This window comes from Artemia sp. Qi Xiang Cuo, chromosome 15 (assembly GCF_049724085.1).
Source record: "Artemia sp. Qi Xiang Cuo chromosome 15, ASM4972408v1, whole genome shotgun sequence".
Taxonomy (NCBI): Eukaryota; Metazoa; Arthropoda; class Branchiopoda; order Anostraca; family Artemiidae; genus Artemia; species Artemia sp. Qi Xiang Cuo.
In genome coordinates this window covers 16,193,153-16,217,955 of record NC_142808.1, presented here as the reverse complement: position 1 = coordinate 16,217,955, position 24,803 = coordinate 16,193,153, and the positions used below count along the sequence as shown (strand labels likewise).

At 36.7% G+C, this 24,803-nt stretch overlaps 1 protein-coding gene across 2 annotated transcripts in view; it reads right to left on the bottom strand.

The window, feature by feature from the left end:
- SerRS (Seryl-tRNA synthetase) overlaps positions 1-24,803 on the bottom strand; it is an 84,940-nt gene that overhangs the window by 42,357 nt on the left and 17,780 nt on the right. Inside the window, exons 3-5 of one of the 2 annotated variants that reach the window (XM_089100905.1) lie at positions 24,000-24,245; positions 6,782-7,021; positions 2,068-2,208 (exon numbers count right to left, since the gene is read on the bottom strand). In XM_089100905.1, the coding sequence (XP_088957031.1) occupies positions 2,068-2,208; positions 6,782-7,021; positions 24,000-24,245 (627 nt within the window). The remainder of the gene's footprint in view (positions 1-2,067; positions 2,209-6,781; positions 7,022-23,999; positions 24,246-24,803) is intronic. The other variant, XM_089100906.1, reaches the window with a different exon arrangement.

Genomic DNA, 24,803 nt, shown 5'->3' with positions numbered 1-24,803 from the left:
AAAGAAAAGCTGGTAATGAACAACAGAATCAAAAGCCTTTGAAAGATGAAGTGCACAGAGACCTTTACCCTTAGAAGAATTAGAAAGTAGAATAGGAGAAAGGAGACGATGAGCATGTTGGCACCCCACACCAGGTCTGAAACCAAGTTGATTTTCGCCAAAGAAAAAAATATTTTTGAGTTAGATTTGGTCAAAGAATATACTCGAAGACCTTGCTAATATTGCAAGAAACAGAAACTGGACGGTAAGAAGAGCAATCTGTTGGTGGTTTACCTCTTTTTAAAATTGAAGTCACGCTGCCATACAAAAAGCTTTCCGGGACAACAGAAGATGCCAAGCAAATTTGAAACAAAACCGCAAGATGTGACACAAGTTCAGCACATTGGGGAGTTTTTAGAGATACCATCAGCATCAATAGATTTCGAATTAAGATGATTCAAAGCATTCATAACTTCAAAACACGATATAGGCAGAACAAAACGCTGACTTGGAAATCTAGGGACAATTTAAACAAGCGGTTCGCCAAGCTTTCTATGAACAGAACAATTCCGAACGGGGAAAATCTTCGAATAATATGCATGCCAAGAACTTGGTGGAATAGCATTACTACTTACATCAGAATCGTCTGTTTTACTTGAATTAATTACTTTCCTCCAATCTTTAGGCGAAGATGGAAAATCAAGCCCTCGGTATCGGACACTTTTTAGATACTTCTTAATTTCTAATCTAGTTTTCTGTTTAATAAGAGTTTTCTGGTAATGTTTTACCCTAGGTCTGGTAAAACATTACCAGACCTAGGCCGACCACAATCTGTCCAACCTTTTAGCCAAAATTTAGCTTTATTTTTATAGGCCTTAAGGTTAGGGTCAAGTGACCCAAGAGGCTTTTGAGTATTCTTTCGGATTCTCTTTACTGGGAAAGAAATTATATCAGCTTCTTTCATAACGGAGAGGATAGAATGATAATATCGGTCTATTTCATATTTAGCATAAATAAAATTCTGCCTACACTGCAAAAGCTGATACGGAACATAAATCGCACTTAGAAGTGAAGCCAATATTGTAAGATAAACTGAAAAATTTGCATCATTCCAATCAGGCTTATAAAAACATTTAGAACGTACACCACGACTCTTAGATATACTCCCAGAACAAACAAAAGACTTTGATAAACAAAAGACAGAGGGAGGTGATCAAGACCTTGCTCGTCAAAATGAACCGTAACTGGCGAGCAGACAAGAGCTGCAGAACAAATAACGTGATCAGTGCCTGATTTATACCTGAATGGTGAATAAACGTATAATCATGGGACTTCCAAACAATTTTATAAGCCGGAAGAGAATCAAAAAGCTGATCATTCCTAACATTATCAGAAACCAGATCGGTAGCAAAATCACCAGCAATAACAAAATGCAACCCGTTATCCGATATCTTTTGAATTAATGTTTTAAGACTATTACAAGCACAAGAGAAATTCTGAAGTGAACGAATGGAACGATCATTATATGTCAGATACACATTAATTAATATAACATTACCAAGACGCACCGCAAGAAAAGTGTCATCTGACTGGAAAAGAACAGGACTCGAACCAGAAATATATGTCTTAAAAACACAAGCTAAGCCGCCAGAAGGGTGGCCACGTGTAATTTTACCTGGACATATAGAAACAACGTGATCACTCCTTTGTCTCAGAAAATGTTTACTAAAGGTGGTCAGTAAATGTTCTTAGAGACATACAACGTCGTAATTAGCATACAGATCATCAATAAAAAAGTCCTTGCCTCTCGTTCCATTAATATTAAATGAGACTATACTTATGTCTATATGTTTTATATGTTATATATGTTATATGTATGTTTTATATATGTTTTATATATGTTTTATATGTTTATATGTCTATATGTTATACTTATACTATATGTTTTAAAAATACCCAACTAACACGGTCAATTTCAGATTAAATTTCTATCAACCTCGTCATTCAATGCTATTTAGAAAAAAAACTATCACATAGATGTTATTAATCGTTATTCCATAAAACTTAAAAAAAAAAATAATAATCAACCTTTAAAAAATAACACCTATTTCCAGCGACAGCAGCTCCTCTCTTGGTATCAACACCATCTATCATAGCTATGAGGTCAACATGGGAATGTTTCTTCTTTTGCTGCACGTCGCCAAACGTTTTCTCTATCCTATTATCATCCTAAAATGTAAAACTTATATTAATGAGTTTATCAAAGTCAAATATTGTAATTTTCCTTCAACAGACAGGAGGGAGGGAGAGGAGGGGAGAGATTATTTTTCAAGGAGGGGGGAGTCCCGCTCCTGAGAAATTAAGAAAATTGTGTCTGATCAGGACAAAAAGACATCCTTTATGAAAATTTGCAAGAATAAAACAGGAACTTACCGCCTAACAATAATTACCGCTTAAAATAACTACCGCTTTTATGGCTATCAATCCAGGCCATATCCAGGGGAGGAGGATTAGGGGTTTGACCCCCCCCCCCACGAAATATTTCTCCAACTCGTAAAAACGTAACAAAAATCTATATTTACAATTCCGTGATGAGTTTTTCAAAATATTTTTTGAACCCCTCCCCCCATCCCCAAACAAAAATACGGGACACGGCGTTGCTATTAGCTAAGGCAACAGACAATTTTTTTTATTTTTTTTTAGATTGGCCGGCCTCTGCATAGGCTGTCTCATCCGTCCTTTGTGTTCAATTAGGGTTCAAGATTTATTTATTGTTTCTATTTTTCTGTAATTTTCTCTGACTGATATAAAATCAAACATGGCTCTACTAGAACTTTTGGAAATAGACGATATTTCATATTATCTTTTCAAAGGTGACAGGGTGTAATATGGGGTGTAATATGCCCAAACGCACTGCCAATTTTGGATCTGGTATCTGCAAACAATGGCATTAAAAGTATTTTTGGAATCCTAAGGATAATCTAGTATAACTTTTTTTGTCCTAAATCAAAGGTAGAGGCTTGGCTTGGGACCCGTCTTTAATTGTCATCCGCAAGTTCTTTATGTTTTAGGCAGCCCGGCTGCTGTGCTTTATTTGCTGAAAACGATTTGTATTCCGAGCAGGTTTTTTTTTAAAGTCATATGTTTTTTAAGTCACATGTTCGAGCAATTTTTATTTCGAGCAGGTTTTTTTTTGTGTCAATGTTTTATTTTTTACGTTTTTCAGGTCATACGTTTTAAGCGCTTTGTATTTCGAGCAGTATTTTTATATCATGTTTATCATTTTTTAGGTTATACGTTTTAAGCGATTTGTATTTCGAGCACGTTTTTTGTGTCAATATTTTATTTTTTACGTTTTTTAGGTCATACGTTTTAAGCGCTTTGTATTTCGAGCAGGTTTTTTTGCATCATATTTTTTTTTACGTTTTTTTTAGGTTATGTTTGACGTGATTTGTATTTAGAGCAGGTTTTTTGTGTCATTTTTTATTTTTTTAGGTTTTTAAGGTCATGTGTTTTAAGCAATTTGTATTTCGAGCAGGTTTTTTAGTGTTATATGTTTTATTCTTTAGGTCATATGTTTTAAGCAATTTGTATTTCGAGCAGTTTTTTTGTGTCATATTTTTATGTTTTAGGTTTTTAGTCATGTTTTAAGCAGCTCGGCTGCTATGATTTATTTTCTGAAAGCAATTTGTATTTCGAGCAGGTTTTTTTGTTATGATATCAAATAAAATACAGCAAAACAAAATAATATCACGCCACTAATCAAGGTTGACAAATAAGAGTGGTGCCCCCTCCTCCCTGTCAGACCCTCTAAACTTCTTGAATGTATTTTGCGTTTAATTGAAAATAAAAATTTCTTTTTAACAATGCGATTCGTATTTCCAAATTACGACTGATATTTCCAGTGCGATTGATATTTATTTTTAACAGAGCCTATTTCTAAAATCATTTAATTTTATGTATAACCGACAAACGTCAGTTGAGTTATCAGACCTAATTTACTACACAATTTAACAAAAAAAATAAAGATGATTAAGATGAAAACGATTGTGCTTGTACACGGCAGTGTTTAAAACAACTATGCTTAATTGATTAATTCTGGCTTATGTAATTTTTTTTACTATATAGAGCAATGCCCGTGTGAAGAGATTGTCGAATGTGATGGCCAGAGGCCCAAGCGAGCACAGGGAGACAGAGAATGGTCGACAAAGCCATCTTTTTGCTAGCCAAAAATTATTTCAAATTGCTACCATTAATACAATAAGAAATAAGGTTATCATATATAATAATATCAATTTAGTCAATTTATAAATAAATAAGGTCATATTATAAATAATTATAAATTATTATAAATTATAATTATAAATATAATTTATAATATAATATAATAATATAATAAATATAATAATATAATAATATAATAAATATAATATAATATAAATATAATTATAAGGTCATATTATAAATTATTATAAATAAGGTCAATTTAGCGTTCTTTTCTCCTTTTCTCTAGAAATATGCTTCATTTGCTCTTATATCAATTTAGCACTAAAGAGCAACACTAGATAGCAGATAATGCTTTCATATTTAAAAAGGCAAACAAGCTTATTATATTTCATTCTCCGTGCATATTTCAGCTTTGACCTCTACTAGCCGAGTAAGGCATCAGCAGCTAAACAGACCAACGGTAGCCCAGGTGGCACCAATGGCCATAGAATTATACAAAGCCGTCTTGACGGCAGACGGCACCAGAACCCGTCTTGACGGCAAGTGCTTATGCTTTGTGCTCACGGCATGTGTTTTGCTGGTCGTGCTTATCGGCAAGATGTGAGGCTCATCAAATATGTTCGGAGGTAATTGCATGAAAAGCCCAAAATAAACTTGATATAAATACCGCCTCAAACAACTTAGGCTGTCTATCCTCGTCTACAGAAATCTTGTTTTAACAATTCTTGTAACAAGAGTATTTCGTACAGAACCATCGCAATGTTAAATAGAGATAAGGGAGAAAAAGCGGTATCGTCAAGCTAAGATATTGCGATCAAATAAAACATGCACAATAATAGGAGAAAAATCACTAGTGTAGCTCAGGTGTAAAATTTTGGAAAAAAAATTGAAAAAAAGACACATTCAGTCCACTCTTCCTTTGAAGGCTTGTAAGGCGAGAATTGGATCGCACATTTCAGTTCTATCATTTTTTATACAAATTTTCCAAATAGGGTGGAGTTGATTTCAAAACAAGCACTGTTATATTTTATATATAAGCCCAATGCTGAACTAAACATGTTACGAATTTGCACTTCATATAAAATCTGATGAATTCATTGTGCTTACTTTAGGCCAGCCGTTGCCACACCACAGCTGAAACAAAAACCACGACCGACTATAGGTTTCATTAGATTTGGTGGAGCAATTTGTCTGGTTAATTCGGATAACGAACGAGACTCTAGCCTGCTAAATAGAAGATAAATCCTAGTGGTGGAACGCTCTTCTTAGAGGAACAACTGGCGTCTAGCTAAATGAGAGTGACCAACAAAAGGTCTGTGATGCCCTTAGATGCCCTGGGCCACACGCGCGCCCTGTCTGAGAAGACCGGGTAACCACTGAACCTCGTCCGTGGTTGGGATTTGGGACTACAAGGATCTCCATGAACCAGGAATCCCTAGTAGGTGCAAGCCATTAGCTTGTGTCGATTACGTCTCTGCCTTTTGTTTTGGTTCGTCACTAATGAAGAAATGGAGGACTTGAACTGGCTCTGTAATAGGGATTCTCCGGGGAATAGAGCATGTAAAGCTTGTAAAGGTAGTAAACAGTGGAATTTCTATGACGTCATGATGAGACGAATCAACACTGAGGTGATTTTGCTGCTCCAGCAACATATTTTTGTGGGGGGGCAAGAGAGGATAAGTGGGTATTGTCTCGAGGTTTTGGTGGCTGTATTCATCAAAGGATGGAGTGTGTTTTGGCAGCAACAAGGAATTTGAGCTCTGTAGTGCGGGCTCTCTGAGGAATTAAGAATACAATGCTAGTGATGAATCTTGAGTTGTGTAAGCAAAATCAATGCCATCTTAAATAGCGGACATCAGATTTACTAGCACTGTGGTAGTTGCTGCCCCAGAAACATTTTGGTTGGAGCCCAGGACGTGCTCTTTACCCTTCCTGGGGGCCCACGTGGTGCAAGACGAAGGGATTGTGGATGGGGGGGGGATACGAGACGACGTGTAAAAGAGATGACGTGGCTGGAACGGTGTCAAAGGGCCCCGTACTTTTGTTGTATTGGATTCAAGACTCGAGGATTGCCGGCAATGATCTGGCCAGCTTGAGAGAGATGGCAGGGCTACAACGGTGTCAACGGGCCCCGTGGTTTTGTTGATTCAGCTTCAAGACACGGGGAATCCCGGCAATAAAGCAGGCCCAGCTTCTATCCAAGTGAGTCCTCAGGTGAGCCAATGTCTTACACAGCGATTGCACTAATTTAGCATCGATTTTGCGACCACTCCGCGAAACTACAAAGAGTGGGGATGCTATGTAAACTCTGACTTTGGTTTTTGTTAAGATCTTACGTCTGGCCCATGCCGTCTTTTTCAAACTGGTAAAGACTCCCAAGTCCATGATATCCGGGAAGAAACGTCTTCTGCCCGGATATCCAGGCAGAAGTATATGTTATTCATTAGTATATAATTTATTATTTAGTGTATATTAATATTTCATTTATTAGTATATGTCAATATTTTTTCATAAAATTATATTATATGTTCTCATTAAACTTTCCTTTTCTTTGTCAAAAGCAGAACTAACTTACCTCCGTGTCAGAAATAGGCACAGATTCATGTAATTTGTTCCCAATTTCCCTAAGTACTGCTTCTCTGTCGGCTGCGACCATTTCAATCTTCTTTTGCTGTTTTAAAATTCGCTCTTGAAACTCTTTGCTGAGGCGAGTCAATTGTGACACATTCAGGGGTTTCAAATCATTAATGCTTAAGCTCTCCAGTTTTGAAAAAAGATCCTCAGGTAAGGCTGGGTCTCCAGCTTCTTCTTTTTTCTGAAATAAAATAGATACAATTATGGCGGGTAAGGCAAGGTTAAGATAAGGCAGTGTCTCGAACTTCTTCTTTTTTCTGAAGTAAAATAAATATAATTAAGGCAGGTAAGGCAAGGCAGGGTCTCCAGCTTTTTCTTTTTTCTGAAGTAAAATAGATATAATTAAGGCAGGTAAGGCAGGTTCTCCGGCTTCTTCTTTTTTCTGAAGTAAATAGATATAATTTTTACTTCCCTACAAGCGTCACTCCAAATTTCAAAAAAAACAAAAGTAAGAAATTTCTAAAGTTAATCCTCGTGTTTTAGTTGTTTTTCCTTGAATCCGACAGAATTTTGCATATAAAACGTGAAAAACTTTTTATTATGATTTTCTAATTCATAGAAAGTAAAAAAAAAAAAAAAAAAAAACTGGGAAAATGATTGACTAGCCTGTAGAAATAGTTGCTTGACTAGGAAGAAAGTTTTTATCTTTTTACCCGTCTATTTGAGTATCTGACCATTTTTGAAGTTACTGTAAATTTTTGCACGTGGCCAGAGTTGAGCCTCATTGGGGTTACAAGGTCCTTACTTCTTTGTTGTCAAATGATTATTTTAAACAAGTTAGTAAAACCGTCTGAAGAATATCATAAACATAAGAATTTTGATCTTTTTATCAGTAGGAACGGGTTAAACTGACTTTTTTTTCTGTTCTTTACACTCATATCAATGATTCTTCACATTCATCAATTTGAAGAAGCTATTTGAATCAGGGGCTGAACCAGAGGGGCCAGGGGGGGATCTCAGCCCCCACCTCAAGATTTTTCTGGCGCCGTCATTCCTTGTTTTTTCTTTCTTTTTTTACTATTTTTTAGAATAAATTTGTCAATTTGATCAATTATTGGCACCTTTGTGACATTGGACCCCCCAGGATTTTGCTCATTGGCACCCTTGTCACATTGCACCCCCCCCCCCCAAGATTTTGCTCTAGATCCTCCCCTGATTTGAATATCTCAACAGGCTCTACAAATCTTCTAATTGGTTATTAGCAAATGCCAAAATATTTTAGAGTATAAAACCCTTTCTGTAACAGGATTAAGCAAGTTTAAGCCCCCGAAATGCTTATGTGCCAACTGGATATGTGACGATTTTGATGGAAGGGACTCATTAAAGTCAATATTTCAAATTCAGCATATTCTAGTGTCGCATTCTGCTCATGATACCCTTCAGGTTTCATTCTACATTAAGAGGATGCGGTATCTAAAATTCAATTTTTCAATTCTCAGCCTTCCTGTCTTATCAGCAAAATGGCTCAAAGACAAAGAGCTCAAAGACAAAGGCTCTATTAGCAAACTCTCCAGAGGACTAGCATCGTCAAGATCAATCAAGAGTTGGTGATTTGACTAGAAAGAAAAGTCGAATTAGCTGGACACTATAAATACATAAACAAGAAAATAAATGGATATTTTCGATAATTAGCCTAACCTTGACTTACTTGACTTAATGCTCCTGCTGGTGGTCCAGCGTAGAGAGACACGTGACTCTTCGCCACCATTCGGAACGGTCTTGTGCAATCATGAGTGCTTCTTGTATGTCAGTGCCGATCATTGAGAAGTAAGGGGTGAGGTTGTCCCTACATTTGAGCCGGGGACTTCAGCGGGAGTACTTCCAACCCTGTGTAGGGGAATCAAAATTGAAGAGAGTGATGGCGGATTTTTCTGCTGGCATGTGGATCAAATTGCCGAACCACCTTAGGGTTCCTACAGTGACATGCCGAGAGCTGGGAGCCTGATTTGTTAGTGCCAGCAATCGGGCGTTTGAGACGAAGTCGTCCTATTTGATGCCTTCAATACGTCTCAATAGCTTTGTTTCGGCCAAATCTATCGCATTGCGACCAGAAACAGCAGCCAGCTAGGTCTCAGCACTGTAGAGAAGGACTTGGGTTACGGTGATGTTTTATATCTGCATTTTTGTTTTTCGGCTGATGTTGGGCTTTGACCACACTGAACGGCAGAGTCATGCAATAATTGATGCGGCTTCTCCGACGCTCGACTGAATTTTAGTTTTGACTGAGCTGTTTTCGGTGATAATAGATGTAAGGTAGGTGAAAGACTTGACAACCTCGATGGTGTGCCCTGATACGTTGAATGCAGGTTATTTGGCGGTTTTACCTGCGGAGTCTACGATCATTATTTTTGTTTTCTGCCACATAATGTGTAGTCCCACTTTCAGGGCTTCTTCCGACAGTGTATTGAGGGCTTCTTCGAGTTTAGCGGCAGAAGTGCATATCAGAGAAATATCATCAGTGAAGTCGCAATCGGCTAGAAACTCTATCGCCCTACCTTAGTCCGAAGGGGAGCCGGTTCGTGGTTCGATCCATGACATAATCAATCATCACGTTGAACAGCTTAGGAGCAGCAGTACAGCCTTGCCGTACACTGCTATTTATTTTAAAGAGTTAGCTTCGACGACCACTAACCTGGACAAAGCTTTTTGTACCAGTGTATAGTGCCATGAACAGGAGACAGTGTTTTTCCAGGAGATCTGCTCGTTCTGGTAACAGCCAGAGAGACTCACGGTCGACCGAATTGAAGGCTGCTTCAAAGTCAACTAAGGCAAGGTATACTTTACGCTGGAACTCACGGGGTTTCTCGATGACCTGGCGTACGGTGAAGATCTGCTCGGTCATGGATCTGTTTGGCATGAAACCTGCTTGCTGAATCCAGCGGTACTTACGGATTAGCTGGGTACTTATATCTACCAAAGTCATGGCAAATAATTTGCCGAGAATCAACAGGAGGGGGTTTCCTCTGTAGTTGGAGCAATCACTTCGACTACCTTTACACTTCCATAGAGGGAGGATTATCCCTTCCTTCCATTCTTGTGGAATCAGTTCTGTTATCCAAACGAGGGAAAACAGCATGTGCAGCCATAGTAGCATCGTCGGTCCTGCGAATTTTAGCAGCTCTACGGTGATCCCGCAGGTTCCTGGTGCTTTGTTGTTTTTCATCCTCCTTGGAGCAATTCTGTATCTCTTCTACAGAGGGAGGCTCAGGCTCTGTGAGACTTTTGCTTTTTGTTTGCTCAGTCGTTATGATTAGGTCGGGATCGACTTTGACTCTGTCGGCGTTAAGCAGCTTTGTGAAACGCTCCTTCTATCGCTCAACCTGCGCGGTTTCATCTTCGAGAATTACACCGAAAGGTTGATTTAGCTGCTTCTATCTATGGAGGTTTCTCCTCGCTGAGGTCTCTGACATGCTTAAAGAGCAACATGATGTAACCTTTTCGTTCTGCATCTTCTAGCTCATCAGCTTTTTTGTCAACAAATTGTTGCTTGTCTCGGTGGATAAGTTTGTTCCTGACCCCGTTTAACCGTCTGTAGGAGGGCATATCTCCGGCCAGCCCAGGGTCTCTCAGTGCCCAGGATTTCCCTGGTGTCAATCAGAACCCAGGCCTAGGGACGGCTGGGCTTGCGACCCTCCTCCTGAAAACAATTGCAATGAAAAGAAATGAAGCCTAACCTGAATAGGAAAATTTCAATGACAATTACCACTAAGAAGCGTATATTTACGCATATTACACAGTAATAACACACTTAGATATAGATTCATTAATTTTTTGTAGTGTTGTAAAATTACCGTAAAATAAAAACTCGGTAAGTAAAATTGGTAAAATAAGGTAAAATAAGGTAAAATTGGTAAAATAAGTTAAAATTAGGTACTCCCTAGGAAATATGGGGTAAAATTTGTGCTTTAGAGTTGCCTTGTAACTACAAGACCAGTTGAGCATTTCTTTTATAAGGATTACTTACAGGTATTAACGAAATTTTTTAATGATTCTGATTTTCTTGGGCTTAAAAAAGGTAATGTCCCTTCATCTAAAATTTCTTCAATTTAACTAGCTGTCTAGTTTATCCCTTTGGTAATCTTGTTGCTAGGGTAATACCTCAGCAATTGAACAGTGCCTGATGTCAAATATCCATTTTATAAAAAATTACAAAAATAATAAATAAATCAAATTTACCATTACTTGGGAGTAAAATCATATTAATCATTTTTTTCTACATTTAAAACTAAGAATTGTTATCCTAACAGCTTTGCTTTTTTAAATAGCCGTATTCGTCACATTCCTCATATCATATACATGTTGCTTTTCATTTATTTATAAAAGTACCAAGTACAAGTAAAAAAAAAGCTCGTAACACCTTGATGACTTTGATTAACTAAGCACTGGATCATAATAGCGGAACATTCAGTCACTTTCACAGTCGTTAAAAAGGATTAAAAAGGATAAAAAAGGAGTCGTTAAAAAGTCGTTAAATCCTTCAAAAGGATTTGAAGCAAATCTAGCTCCTCTCATTCACACTTAGATTCTGATTCAGGTGACCGTGCCTGTTCAGAAGCCCCCCCCCCCAAACGAAAGTCCTGGATACGGCCCTGAGGATTATAGATCAATTTCTATCTCCACCATCCCATCAACACAAGGACCGTTAAACTAGACTAAGAATTTCTTTTGGACAATGTAGTCAGTAAAGGGCTGGGCACATGTAGTTGATTCCGGGAACTGATTTCCAAATCAGCGCCGATTTTAGAAGAAATCGGCGTCGATTTGAGCTTGAAAAATTTTCTAGTTTTCGGCGCCGATTTACAAAATCAACGCTGATTTTCATCATCATCATCACAAAAAAATAGGGATACAGATAAATAGTCAATCAGAGATGTATGTGGTCAAAGACCCCGCTACTGAGCTAAGAACTAAACTGAGAACTAAGCTGAGATCAATCATGCAACTATTAATAAACTTCAGTCGATTAATTGTGTCCATGATTTTTTGTTTTGAAAATGTCGCGCAATAAATTTTTCTTTCAACAAATTTTTCTTACCGCTATCGTTTGTCCACTGATGCTGAAATCGGTTCCCGAAATCAGCAACGTGTGCCGAGCCCTTAACAACTGACTCGGTATCAATCGGTTGAAAAAAATCCATGAATCGGTTTCTAAATCTTAGAAAAAGGCACTGGTATTTTCAATTTACAATTAATTGAGCCCCATCCATAGATTATTCGGCCACCCCTTCACAGGAAGTGCCTTTGGGAAAAAATAAATGAACAAATATTAATATATTGAACCCTGATGGGTCTTTACTATAGGTAATGCAATACGATTGCCCCTGACTTAACAGGAGAGTAGAAATTTCAGTTTACCTTCTAATGAAAATCCAGAATTATCCAAGGGGAAAACAGGGGGAATTTTTCGCGGAGGAGGGGGATAAACGCTGGCTCTCAGGGAAAAGACGGCATGAATACAAGATTTCTCTGAGATATGAAATTCAAAATAAAAATGAAGATATTGATTCTGCTTTTGCCCTCCACATTGTTGAAAATCCAGATCATGTAGTTGATGAAGCAACTTTAATATTTGATGCAAACGGCTTCCCACATTTTTTTAGGAAGGCATTTGAAATTTACAAAATCCGTAATTAGAGACCTTGCTTTAAAAGAGATACTGGAGATATTCCTATAAACCCAATTTAGAATAACTTAAAATTAACGGATTCAAATAACATTTTTGTTCAATTTAAATTAAAATCATTTCACCATACTTTTAATGAAAATTAAGTCAGTAGACAGGCTGAGTCAATGACTAAGCAGAGAATTCTTGCCCAATGTAATTGGTGAATAGTCTTTCATTTACTCGGGCTTGGTTTTTCGGTTTGTACGATTCAGTATTTCTTCTGCTCAGTTAGAGCTGATTCAAAAGGTTAGGGTTCTTTCTTTTTTTTTTTAGCACTGAGAACGGCTGGGCGGAAGTCCCTGACGAAATACCTGCCTCAATCATTTCCGCCTCTTTTTTTCTGCTGGCTGATATTACCCTCATATTTCTTGGCTATTTATTTTTTTTTTTTTTTAGTCATATGTCAATCCTGCTTGTAGCCCTTTCTGTCTTTAACGGTTCACAGAACTAATGTAATTTTATTTTCAGCTAATATTTCACCATTTTAAAATTATACTTACCTGTAATATAATACATTTTATCGTTATGATAACAAGAGACCTAAGTCAGACAGATGACCTTTTAAACCGGGGAACAGCTATAGACAAAACAAAATCATATTCAATCCCTTTTCTGCTAATCTCTTTGCACTTTTATACTCTGAAAATTGCAAGGCGTTGTAAAATATGTAAGATACCGGTAAAATACGTAAGTTACGTAAAATACGTAAGTTACGTAAAATAGATAAAATACCAATTTTACGAGGGTCCGTAAAATTACGGTAACACTTTTTGAGACTTACCACATGGGGTATCTAAATACTAATGCTGGAATACATTTTCTTAGAAGTCATCTTCAAGATCTTTTATTGACAAAAATACATGACAAATAAATTTCTAAACTGGCCGACGGAGAGCAGGGCTCGATGTGTCGGCCATAAACAACTATAAGAAAATGCCGAAATAACAAATACAAGATATCAATAAAAAACAAAAACATACAAGGTAGGAGATAACAGAGGAGGCCCCCTCCAGCACGAGAACACCACAACACAATTCATACTAATATCTATTATTCAGCAATCCCAGCATCCAGACAAAGAAACATTTTTGAAATATTTTTTTTAAAATAAAATCGACTCTTGAAACTTGGGAACATTTCTACTAAATTAAGTTTATTTACAATATGAGGAATCTGGTATCTGATTGAGAATCTTGCTTTTTCTGATTTAATTGGAGGAAGGCAATACTTCTAGGAGCGGACGTGGTGGGCAGTAGAAATGGGAGTCTCAATTATACCCAAATCACGGAAATAATTTGTTGAAGATTGAATATCATAATACCACATTGCTGTATGCAGATCTTTTAGTTGTTTAAGATTAAGTATACTGAGAAAAAAATATAAAGTTTGGGTTTCCGAGAGATTTTGAAGCCTCATTGGGCGATGAACAAAAGTACCCAGAATTGTAATTGCCTTATTTTAAATTATCTGAAGAGGTTGCAGTTGGACCCTAAATGTTGATATGATTCAATTAGAGAATGGTATAAAATTTTATGGATGGAAAAGGGAAACACATGTTTCAATCTATGAAGACAACCTAAGTTATGGGCAAGTTTCAAACTCAAATAATCAGAATGTTTACGGAAGGATAGAAGCTCATCGGAAATAATCCCAAGGTAACGAAATGAATTTACTCTTTTTACCCTACTTTAATTCGCAATAAACTCTTCTATGGTAATTCTATTTACTGTCCGCTGTGACCACCCAAAAATCATGAATTCTGTTTTAGAAAAATTTGGAGCCAGGTAGTTACATGCAAACCATTTATTCAAAGATTTCATTGCTATCACCATTTTCTCAACCAACATAGATGGGGTTTTAGCTTTTACTGTCACCGCCGTATCATCTGCAAATTTACTACTAAGCTACTATTTTGGGGTAAACGCCTCGGAAGGTCATTTATATAAATCAAAATATAAGTCATATTTTGATTATACAAGTCATGCATGCACTTTTATTTGCCTGCCTCACGACTAGATTAGAAATTTTGCTGAAAATCAAATTCGAAGTCGTGTTTTTCGTTTCGTTTGCTCGGCACACTCGTTCCAAGAAACTGAATTATGTTTGATAAATAGACTGGGGGGAAGGTAGAATTAGCTAGACTCTATAAACACATAAACAACTAAAATCAAAAGGATTTTTCGACAATTCTGAAGAAAGCCCTACCAAGATCTTATTCTAACCAAGGCGTCTGCACTGCATGGCGACACCTTGGAACTTTGGGAGGGGAGCCCCTCCCCCTCCCCCTTAGCTGTGGCCCTGCATACACGACATGTCTATACCTGTCTGAATTTTACATTTGAGCAGAATATCTATTTTATAGATTTAACTTTTATAAAACAAAGATTGTTAAAGATCGCAAAAGGTCATCACCCTCTGGAAGTAGAAGGGGTGGAGATAGGTGCCTCAAAAGTATCTTTTCAGGAGATCATTAAGGCTATGGATGTATTCTCGAGAGTTTCATTGACCTAGTTCACCTCCTTACCAAGATATCAAAAAACCTGTAAACTAACACATTCAATGAGCAAACTAATAAGAAAAAATGATTGTAATAATTTAAACAATAGTATCGATCCGATTTCAATAAATACAATCCGATATCCCTGAGTTATATTTCAAAATTTAATTGGGTTATTCAAAGTGCAGAATATCACAAGCAATAATCTTTCTCTTAACGAGGCTAACTTAATAACAAGAAAAAAAAAAGTGCTAAACAAAACATATATAAACAATATTTTTTTTTTACCCAACTTTAATCCAACTGCTTCTATCAGACAATAAATTGTTGCTTCCCTTTTCTCGGCCAGTTTGTCAACTGGTGGCCGGGGTTTCCCTCCCCAGAAAATACCTTCCGTGGAAAATACCCCCGGTAAATACCCCGCCCCGGAAAATACCCCCCGTGTAAAACATGGCTTTCCAAATTTGAGAATTTCATTTGAGTTTTATTTTTTAATTTCCGTAGGGGGAAGGAGTTTTGGTATTTGTGTTTTATGGGCTACTCACTCAAGTTTACTCTGTGTAAAACTCGAGAACAAACCGGTTTCTTCGTTAGTTTTTTTTTCAGCTTAGCGCGAGACAACACAAAGACAAGTGACAGAATATATGGGAAATATAATTTGGGTATATATTTGCACATAAGGGGGGGGGGGAGATAAAGTATTTGGACAGTCTGAAGTCAGAAAAAAATTCTTTCTAGGTATATGGCCACTAAAAAATTACAGAAGAATAGCGAGGTATCTGGAAATTTTGTTAGCCAAAAAAAAAAAGAAAAGAAAACATAATATATCATTTAAGTGTTTTTTTCTAAGTGTTAAGTGTTTTTTTTTTTTTTTTAATGACCGTTTTTCCAAGTACTTAATAGTACTTAATAGTAATAGTAATTAATAGTAATTAATATTAATTAATAGTAATTAAGTACTATTATTAGGCTAATTTAGTGTTTCACTGGTGTTTTATGATGATTGCTCATCAAAGTTTGTTATTTGTACCTTTCATTTATGTTATTTTACTGTGTTCATATTTGGCTTTAAAATGCACTTATCCATCTATCTATCTAATATGCAGAATAATTGTACCAAACGTATTTTGCATGCAGACCCGCTATACTTTACCCCCCCCCCCTAATGTACAAATCTATAGCCCAAATTTATTTCTAAAGGAACGAAGAAACTAACGAAAAAACCGGCTTGTACTCGAATTTTACACAGCGCAAACTTGAGCGAGTGGTACATAATACACAAGTACCAAAATTCCTTCCCCATACGGAAATTAAAAAAATAAAACTCAAATAAATTTCTCAATTTTGGAAAGCGTTATTTTCCACGGGGGGGGGGGGGTAAACGCCTAGAACCCTGTCAATCAAAGCTGGTGACAGCACAGGAAATCCCAAAGCAGCAAGATTAATCAAATGATAATTCGTTTGAAGTGAGTTTAAGTGTTTGTCGAGCAGGAAGGCAAGGACATTTTTAGGGACTGCTGTTTCCTGAACTAATAGTAGAAAATTCTGCTTTGATTAGAGAAAAAAAATCGTATCTTGTGACGATGTAAGTCTCATTAAAACTGAATATATTAGGCCCAAATTGAAAAAAAAATTAAATGGTTTTTCTGAGATATCTAGGAAATTCGGAGTCGGCTTTTAGTTTTCTCTCGTTAGTTCGGGTCTATTATCCACATTCTACAAATCACATCAAGGCCGCCAACTTAATTCTAACTAGTTTGGCCACACAAACCAAAAACGTCCACAATGGACGATAGGGCGATTCTTTTTGGTATCGATGGATCTTAAACCCTTCAGGTTCCATTCTAGTGAGAAAACAACAGCATTTTTACAGGCTAAGAGACGGCTTTGCTAGCGTGTTTAAAATGATCATTTGAAGGACAACGAGGAAGTAGGAACCTTGTAACCCCAAGCTAACCAACCCTAAAAAGGCTCAACTCCGGTCACCTCCAAACATTTGCAGTAACTAAGAAAAAGGTCACAGAGATGGGATTTCTGCAGGCTGATGAATATATAAATTACCCTTGCAAAGCTTGTATTTCATAACACAAACACTACAAAGATGGGACTAAAGGAGGTGCTGTTGTATCAAAAAGGTTGTTAAAAAAAGTTATAGAAAATTTTTGGCTTCTTTGAAGTTATTTATTTACTTTTTATAGCTTTTTTGCGCAGGATTAATTGGAGTCTCCTTAATCTATTTAATTTATTTAATCTATCTATCTGTCTATTTAATCTATATAATTTAGTTTGATCTACCCAATCTTTTTAATTTTCTACGGGGGGGATATTTCCCAGTATCATCTGAAAAACGATAAAGCTTAATAAAAAAAATGTTTTTTAAATTAAAATAAAAGGGGCAACAAAAAAACTTAAACGAACAGAAATTATTCGATTTACAAGGACCTGCTCCTCCTCAGTCCCTGGCTCTTTACGCAAAAGTTTGACTTTTTTGTCCCAAATCGTTAAGAATCACTCCTGAAACACTAATTGGCCGTCTAATTGGAATAAGAAACTTTTTTAAGTTACAGTACTAAAAACTTTTAGCCTAACGAGTGAGGGATTGAAGAGGGGGCATCCCCCCTCATATACGGACTAATTACCGTTTTGTTTTAAGTTTCAATATTGCTCCTTACTTTTATTCGAAAACAACTGTTTTCTTTAAGATCATTCAATTAAGATCTAAGATCATAAAAATCCTTTAATTAAGATCTAAGAAGCTGTTTCATTTTGAACTAAAAATACGTTATATTTTGTATTACAGCATGAATATTAAATAACTAGCACATGGTTATATATTATCATTAACTCACAGTTTGTGGTCAACTGTAATTAAGAAACATACTGTATAGTATATGCAGCCCACAGGGGCGTTGTTTGGGGGGGTGTGGCAAGAGGGGGCAATTGGCCCCCCCCCAATAATGTGGACAACATAAATTATTATACATCCCATGCCCTTTGACTATCCAGATATGGACCCCTCTTGCCTCCCCTCCCCCAATAAAAATGTTGTAGATTCGCCCCTGTCAGCCCGTATTAGCGATGAAGTTTATAAAGCAGTCCTTCAAATAAATGTTTGCCCACAACTGGCTTAACTAATTAACACTTGGTGTGGCCAAAAACTTTGGTTCATATGAAAGGCTTTAGCAAAAATTAGTAAAAAAAATTCACGACTATGTCGGTGCCAAGATCTAACCGGGACATCACTATTGCAGACTCAGTTCTTTAATTACGTGAGTTCTTTTTCTTTTTTCTGTAAATATAGAGTCACTAAGGGACCTAGTGACTATATATATATATATATATATATATATATATATATATATATATATATATATATATATATATATATAATATTTTTTATATATATATATATATATATATATATATATATATATATATATATATATATATATATATATATATATATATATATATATATATATATATATATATATATATATATATATATATATATATATATATATATATATATATATATATATATATATATATATATATATATATATATATATATATATATATATATATATATATATATATATATATATATATATATATATATATATATATATATATATATATATATATATATATATATATATATATATATATATATATATATATATATATATATATATATATATATATATATATATATATATATATAGTATATATATAGTTATATATAAAAAATAAATAAAATAAATGCATTTATTACCCATCAATTAAAAACAGATGGAGCACAACAAAAGACAAGAAAAAACGCAAAAACACTAATTCTTCTGAAACAAACAAAAAAAAAAAAAAAAAAAAAAAAAACAAACACAAAAACCAAAAGCATATTCCAAATAATTGGGGGGAAAAAAAGCCCCGGGCGGGGCCGTAAGTGTAAAATTATATCGAGTAATCTGCGCTAGGATAGCTTCTTCAGGATTCATGATGCCGTACCGATGCGAAACATATCGATTGCTTGTCCATGGTGGTAAACGCAACAAAAACTTTGCATACTTGTAGTACACTGAACGCAATTTCAGTCTATCTGTAGCCGTAAATATACGCCAGAATGGGCTGAGGTACAAATAATGGGGCACAACCATAGCATTGTACACCCGGGCCAGCAGACGACGGTCAAACTTCCGCTTATTTGCCACAATACGGCTATACGTAAATGAAACCCGCTTCTGAAAATGAGAAAGCAGTAACCGCCGCGTCTCTAGTATTGACCGTCCAATAGGAAGGCCCAGATATACAATGCCACCGGCGAGCCCAACAGTAGAAACACCAAGTGTGATGCTTCGACCAGCATCAGATTTCGAATTAAACAGCAGTACTTCAGACTTGTCGGCATTAAACTGAAGTCCAATCTGAGCATACTCTTGTTGTAGTCGAGTAAAATTATCTTCTAGTCCTTGCAGAAAGCGGCTCAGGTTCAGTACATCGTCCGCATAACCAATCAAAGATAAATCAACACCGCGCAGAATGTAAGTCATAAGTGACTTCGATTGCGGCTTTACGATACTGTTATTAAATGCTGTCGGTGACGAAATGGCACCTTGTCTTACCCCCTTCTTTACCGGGAGAAGGGGATTACCACGCGGAGAAACAGCAACATCATTCAACAGGCTAGTGCACTCACTCACTGGTAAAGGAAGTTTAAGTTCCGCTTTTAGATTTTCATACATGTCAGCCAGTGGGGCTAGAGAGCAGGGATCAACACCGGCCAAACCCATATCCAGTATAATCTCCTCGTGGAGAAGCGAATCAAACGCGCGCCTTACATCATGAGTGGCTAAAGCGATGCTTTCACCGCGGTCTTCTGCGTCAACTAACGCGGATACTAAAGCAGAAAGAGCATGGCCGCACCCGAGGCGTGACTGAAAACCGAACTGATGGGCCTGAACTGTACATTTAGTACGAAGCTCCTCAATAATCAGATTTTCAAATATTTTATAAAAAACAGTTGAAACCGTTATTGGGCGAAAAGACGAACAATCGGAAGGAGGTTTATTTTTCTTTGGGATAGGAGTCAGACATCCAATTGAAAAAGACTCGGGCACAATTCCCAAATTAAATATCATTTGGTAAAGGAGGACCAAATGCTCAATAAACATACCCCCACACAACGATAAATGTTGTTCAGAAATCCCATCATATCCTCTAGATTTTTTTTTCTTCAGTTTCCCAATTGCAGAAATAATCAGACTCTTTGTAATAATCGGTCCCGGACTAGATGCATGCTCAAAGAAATCTTGGAGTCTTGCTTTATAACTATTTTGAAGATGGGGATCCGGAGCAGACAATTCTTTTTTATAATGCTCAATCCATGAAGAAAGTGGTATAAGAGACGGGGTTTGACTTGGCGCTTCTTTCACAAGACTAGACTACAGCTTATTAGGCCGCGACCGAACTTCTTCCGAACAAGACGAAATAATCGAATTCCGATGCAAAGAGAGCTGCTTTGCAAACTGACGTTTCGTATAGATGTACAGTTTTCTCAGCCACCCATCCCGCGGCTTATCTGCTTCAATCCAGACCGAGAGCCAAAATTTAGCAGAAAAGCAAGCATTGCGCAAGTTACTATTAGTTGACCAACCGGGCTCTTCGGTTCCAGATTTTACTAGCCTAATGGGTACCACTGAATTTTCTGCAAGGGATAGGGCATGAGTAAGTTCACTACAATATAGATTCAGCCGAATTCGAGAATCCCGCATATTCTGTTTTGAACTCCGCATTAATAAATCAAACGGTACGCGAATTTTCGCCAGAATATCATTACACGCATTCTGGAAGAGATCAGATGACGCCCTATCCCAATCACTAATATAAAACACAGATCGCTTTTTAGCAAACGGGATAAAAGAAGGACCGACATCATCAAACCGAGCACTAAAAAACAGAGGAAAATGATCTGACGTAAAACTAGAATCACTAACACCAACTTCCACAATAGTTACAGATCGCGTGTGACAAACATGGTCTAAATTTGATGTGCTACCCGAATTATGGACGTAAGTAAAACTCTTATTCTTCGGCGCAACCAAGTAATCATCATCAAACAGACCGAAGATAATACTTGGCCGAACAGAATCACCAGAAGAATTAAGTGAGTCAGTTAGGTCACACTTGAAGTCACCAATCACGATGCAGCATAAGCCCTGCTCTTTTATTTTTCCCAAGCACTTAGATAAACGAGCGACACTAATGGCAAAAAGTCTCTCAGAACGGTCATCGCGATAGTTCGTGGGTAAGTATACATTCAGCACAACCACATTCTGTATTCTAACCGCTAAAAAGTCACTTGCTGAATCAAAGACAGAAGAAGTAAAACATGACTTCACGTAAGTCGCTAGACCACCACATGGCCGGCCATGAGACTGAGAGCGGCTCGCAGCAACCGAGAACACTTTGTGATTAGTTGATAGTTCCAAAAGGCTCAGGCTCAAAGTGTTTGCAAAATGTTCTTGAATACACACTATGTCACACTTCGATAAAAAGTCCTTCAAAAACACAGACCGACTTAACAGATTTCCATTTATATTCCACGAGGCAATCGCATAAGAGGCTAAGGGTCCTCGATTCATTTCTTCGCTGGGGTAGGTCTATTTGAAGGGCACCGAACACTGTAACATGTATGACCTCTTTTTTTACATGTGATACAGAACATATCGTTGTTGCACTTATTGTCCTTACTAGATACGTGGTCAGTGCCACCACAGCGGCCACAGATGGGAGATGCGGCGCAATCTGCCGCCACATGACCGAGTCCATGACAGGAGTAGCAACGTTTCGGTAGGAAATTAAAGTCCTCGGCAGGCAGCTTCTCGTAGCCAACGCGGACGGAGTCCGCGAGAAAACGGTCTAGATACTTTCTGGATTCAAAGTACACCTTGAATACTTTCGAATGTTCGTATTTTCCTATTTCCACTGCTTTTACGGCATTTGGGACAATAGTTTCGACATCCGTGTGGGACATACTATTTGGGACTCGTTTTAGAACTCCGATGAACAAGCGCTCCTTCAGTGACGCTGTAACCGTGGGTGTCCTAGACCTCATATTTTCCATAATCTTCTCTGCAGTCGCCCTCGACTTGACGTAGAGCTTCCAGTCCTGTTTAGTCTTGCGAAGTTCGCTAATGTCGTCAGAATTTGGACATAAACTATCCACGAAACCCTTACGAGCAATTGGGTTGTCTAGAGTCTCTGGTAGGTCTTTCAGTACAACGGCATAGGATGGCTTAGTACTGACATGAGCATGACCATTATTGATAGAGACACTGTTGATAGAAACTTCAGTAGTTGCAGACATACTCGGAACAGCGTAGCTTTGGGCTGAGACGAAGTTCCGGAACTCTAAGCACAAGTCATTTACTTTGCGCGAAAGAGTCGCTGTAACTTCGCCAGGAATAGAGGGTACTTCATCCGGCTCATATATGACGAACTTCGGTAGCTGGACATTATTCTTATCACAGTAATCCCACACTTTCAGAATGTCCGCAAACGTATCCACTTTCTTCTGCCTATCCGTTTGGCGGGTAGACATCTGTCCCTCGGACCAAATAAACTTCTTTGCTTCATTAATTTTCTCTTCAGGAAAAAATCCGCAACCAGTTTGGATAATGTCAGCAGACGTATTTCCTGTACTCCTTGCCCATACAGCAAAATTTAAAACCGCATTCAGGACTAGTCGATCGGGCGGCATCTTCGTACGAAATGAAATACAGCTCGGCAACGAAGGAACCTAGGAACAAGGGAAGTGTAAGGACCCCCTCAACTATTCCCCGCAATTTACGGGTAACTTAATACCGGAGGGTACAATACGTCGCTTGCGGGAGGTTCCTTCCCCTCTTCTGTGGTTCCCAGTACACTTCTTACCGATAAAGAATCAAAAATGGCACAATATAAAATTGATCAGATGCGCCAATCTACCCGAGATATAACTATATATATATATAGCTTAAATATATAGTTATATATATATATATATATATATATATATATATATATATATATATATATATATATATATATATATATATATATATATATATATATATATATATATATATATATATATATATATATATATATATATATATATATATATATATATATATATATATATATATATATATATATATATATATATTCCTTAAAATTGGCATATGAACATTTTCCGGTATGAAAAAAATGATCTATATTGGTCACGACTTACGAGCCTTAAAAACCTGAATTTTGGAAAAAGAAAAAACATTTTTTATTTGGATAACACATTCATATTCGTTTTCTTATTAGTATGTTTCCTTTGTTACCGTTTACAGGCCTGCTTAGTGAGGTGGATAGCACGTAAACTTTCTGATTCGAATTTCTCGGTTTCGAATGATGTAATGGTCAAATTTTTCATTGAAATGATTTTCCATATCTGGGCTTTTTCAACATTGCTATTTGAATGGCGTCACCAATACTAGGAACAGTTACAATAAATTTTGCTTAAGATGAGTGTCTGTGCTAAACATTTTGGAAAAACAGACTATAATTTAATTTAATAGTCGATAATAATAATGTGACGGTATAAATATTTCAAAATTTTGCCAAGTAAAATAAATTAAATTTTTTTTAAGAAAACTGTCTTTCTTTTCAGCAGGTGAAGCTCGGTCACCTGGTACTGTCGTTTAAGTAACAAAAATTCAACAAAAATGAAATTTACAAATTCAAGATGATTTTCCAGGATGAAAGGCTCTTTTGTCACAAAATATTCTTCCTTGGACCGACCTGTTCAGTAGGTCCTTGATTGCACTATTAAGGTAAATTTCCCATTTCCTTTCTCTCTGTTTGTATGCAAAGGGGAACTTTACACGCCTCCTAGGGAGACCAATCCCTAATCTAGGAACACGTAGACTACAAAACTATAGATCATGCATAGACATGACAAAGAATTACCAAGATATGCTCCCTTTCGAAATTGCTGTATGACTTAATATGTCTCCACCATCTTAGTAAATACACTAGGTTATTGTCTGGTTCTGATTTAAATCGTTTCCACAGTTCTAAATCACTAATAGATGCACTATGGCCACCTACGTAACTTTGTTTCATTAACAAAACATTGAAGTCCTGCATCATGTCAACCGTTAGGGTATCACAGGTTTTCGGTTCATTTATCCTTTCTAGCTTAATACGATCTTTCTAAAAAAAAAGGTTAAACTATTACATGTTGCAGAAAGTGTTGTTTTCCAGAATTTGAAATAAAATGTATTAACCACGAATCTGAAATTTTCTGAATATGAAATCAAACTGTGATCTTAATAAGCAATGCATGTACACAGAAATTCAATTAAGAGCGGGGGGGGGGGCATTCTATCTGGTAGTTTATATTTTGCATCTTTAATTCAAGGGGAACAAAAAACACTGGAAAATTATATTTGGTAATCAGAAATACTACATCCTAAGTCCCCCTGAATACGTTAATATCCCAATCAAACTCGAGTACACCAGAACCTTTCAGAAATAATATAGATGCACTTTAAGATAACTATAATATAGTGCACTATAATATAGATGCACTATCAAACTGTGCGTCAATAGTTTTGTTTCTTGATTCAATTTTTACTTAAAGGGAGATGGAAATATTTCTCTTCAAGCAAACTCATCAAAGTAGATTTATACAAAGCTAGTTATTCTTGTTACTCTTTGTATAAATTAATTTAAAAAAACTTTTTCCACAACATAAGCTTTTCAAATAAA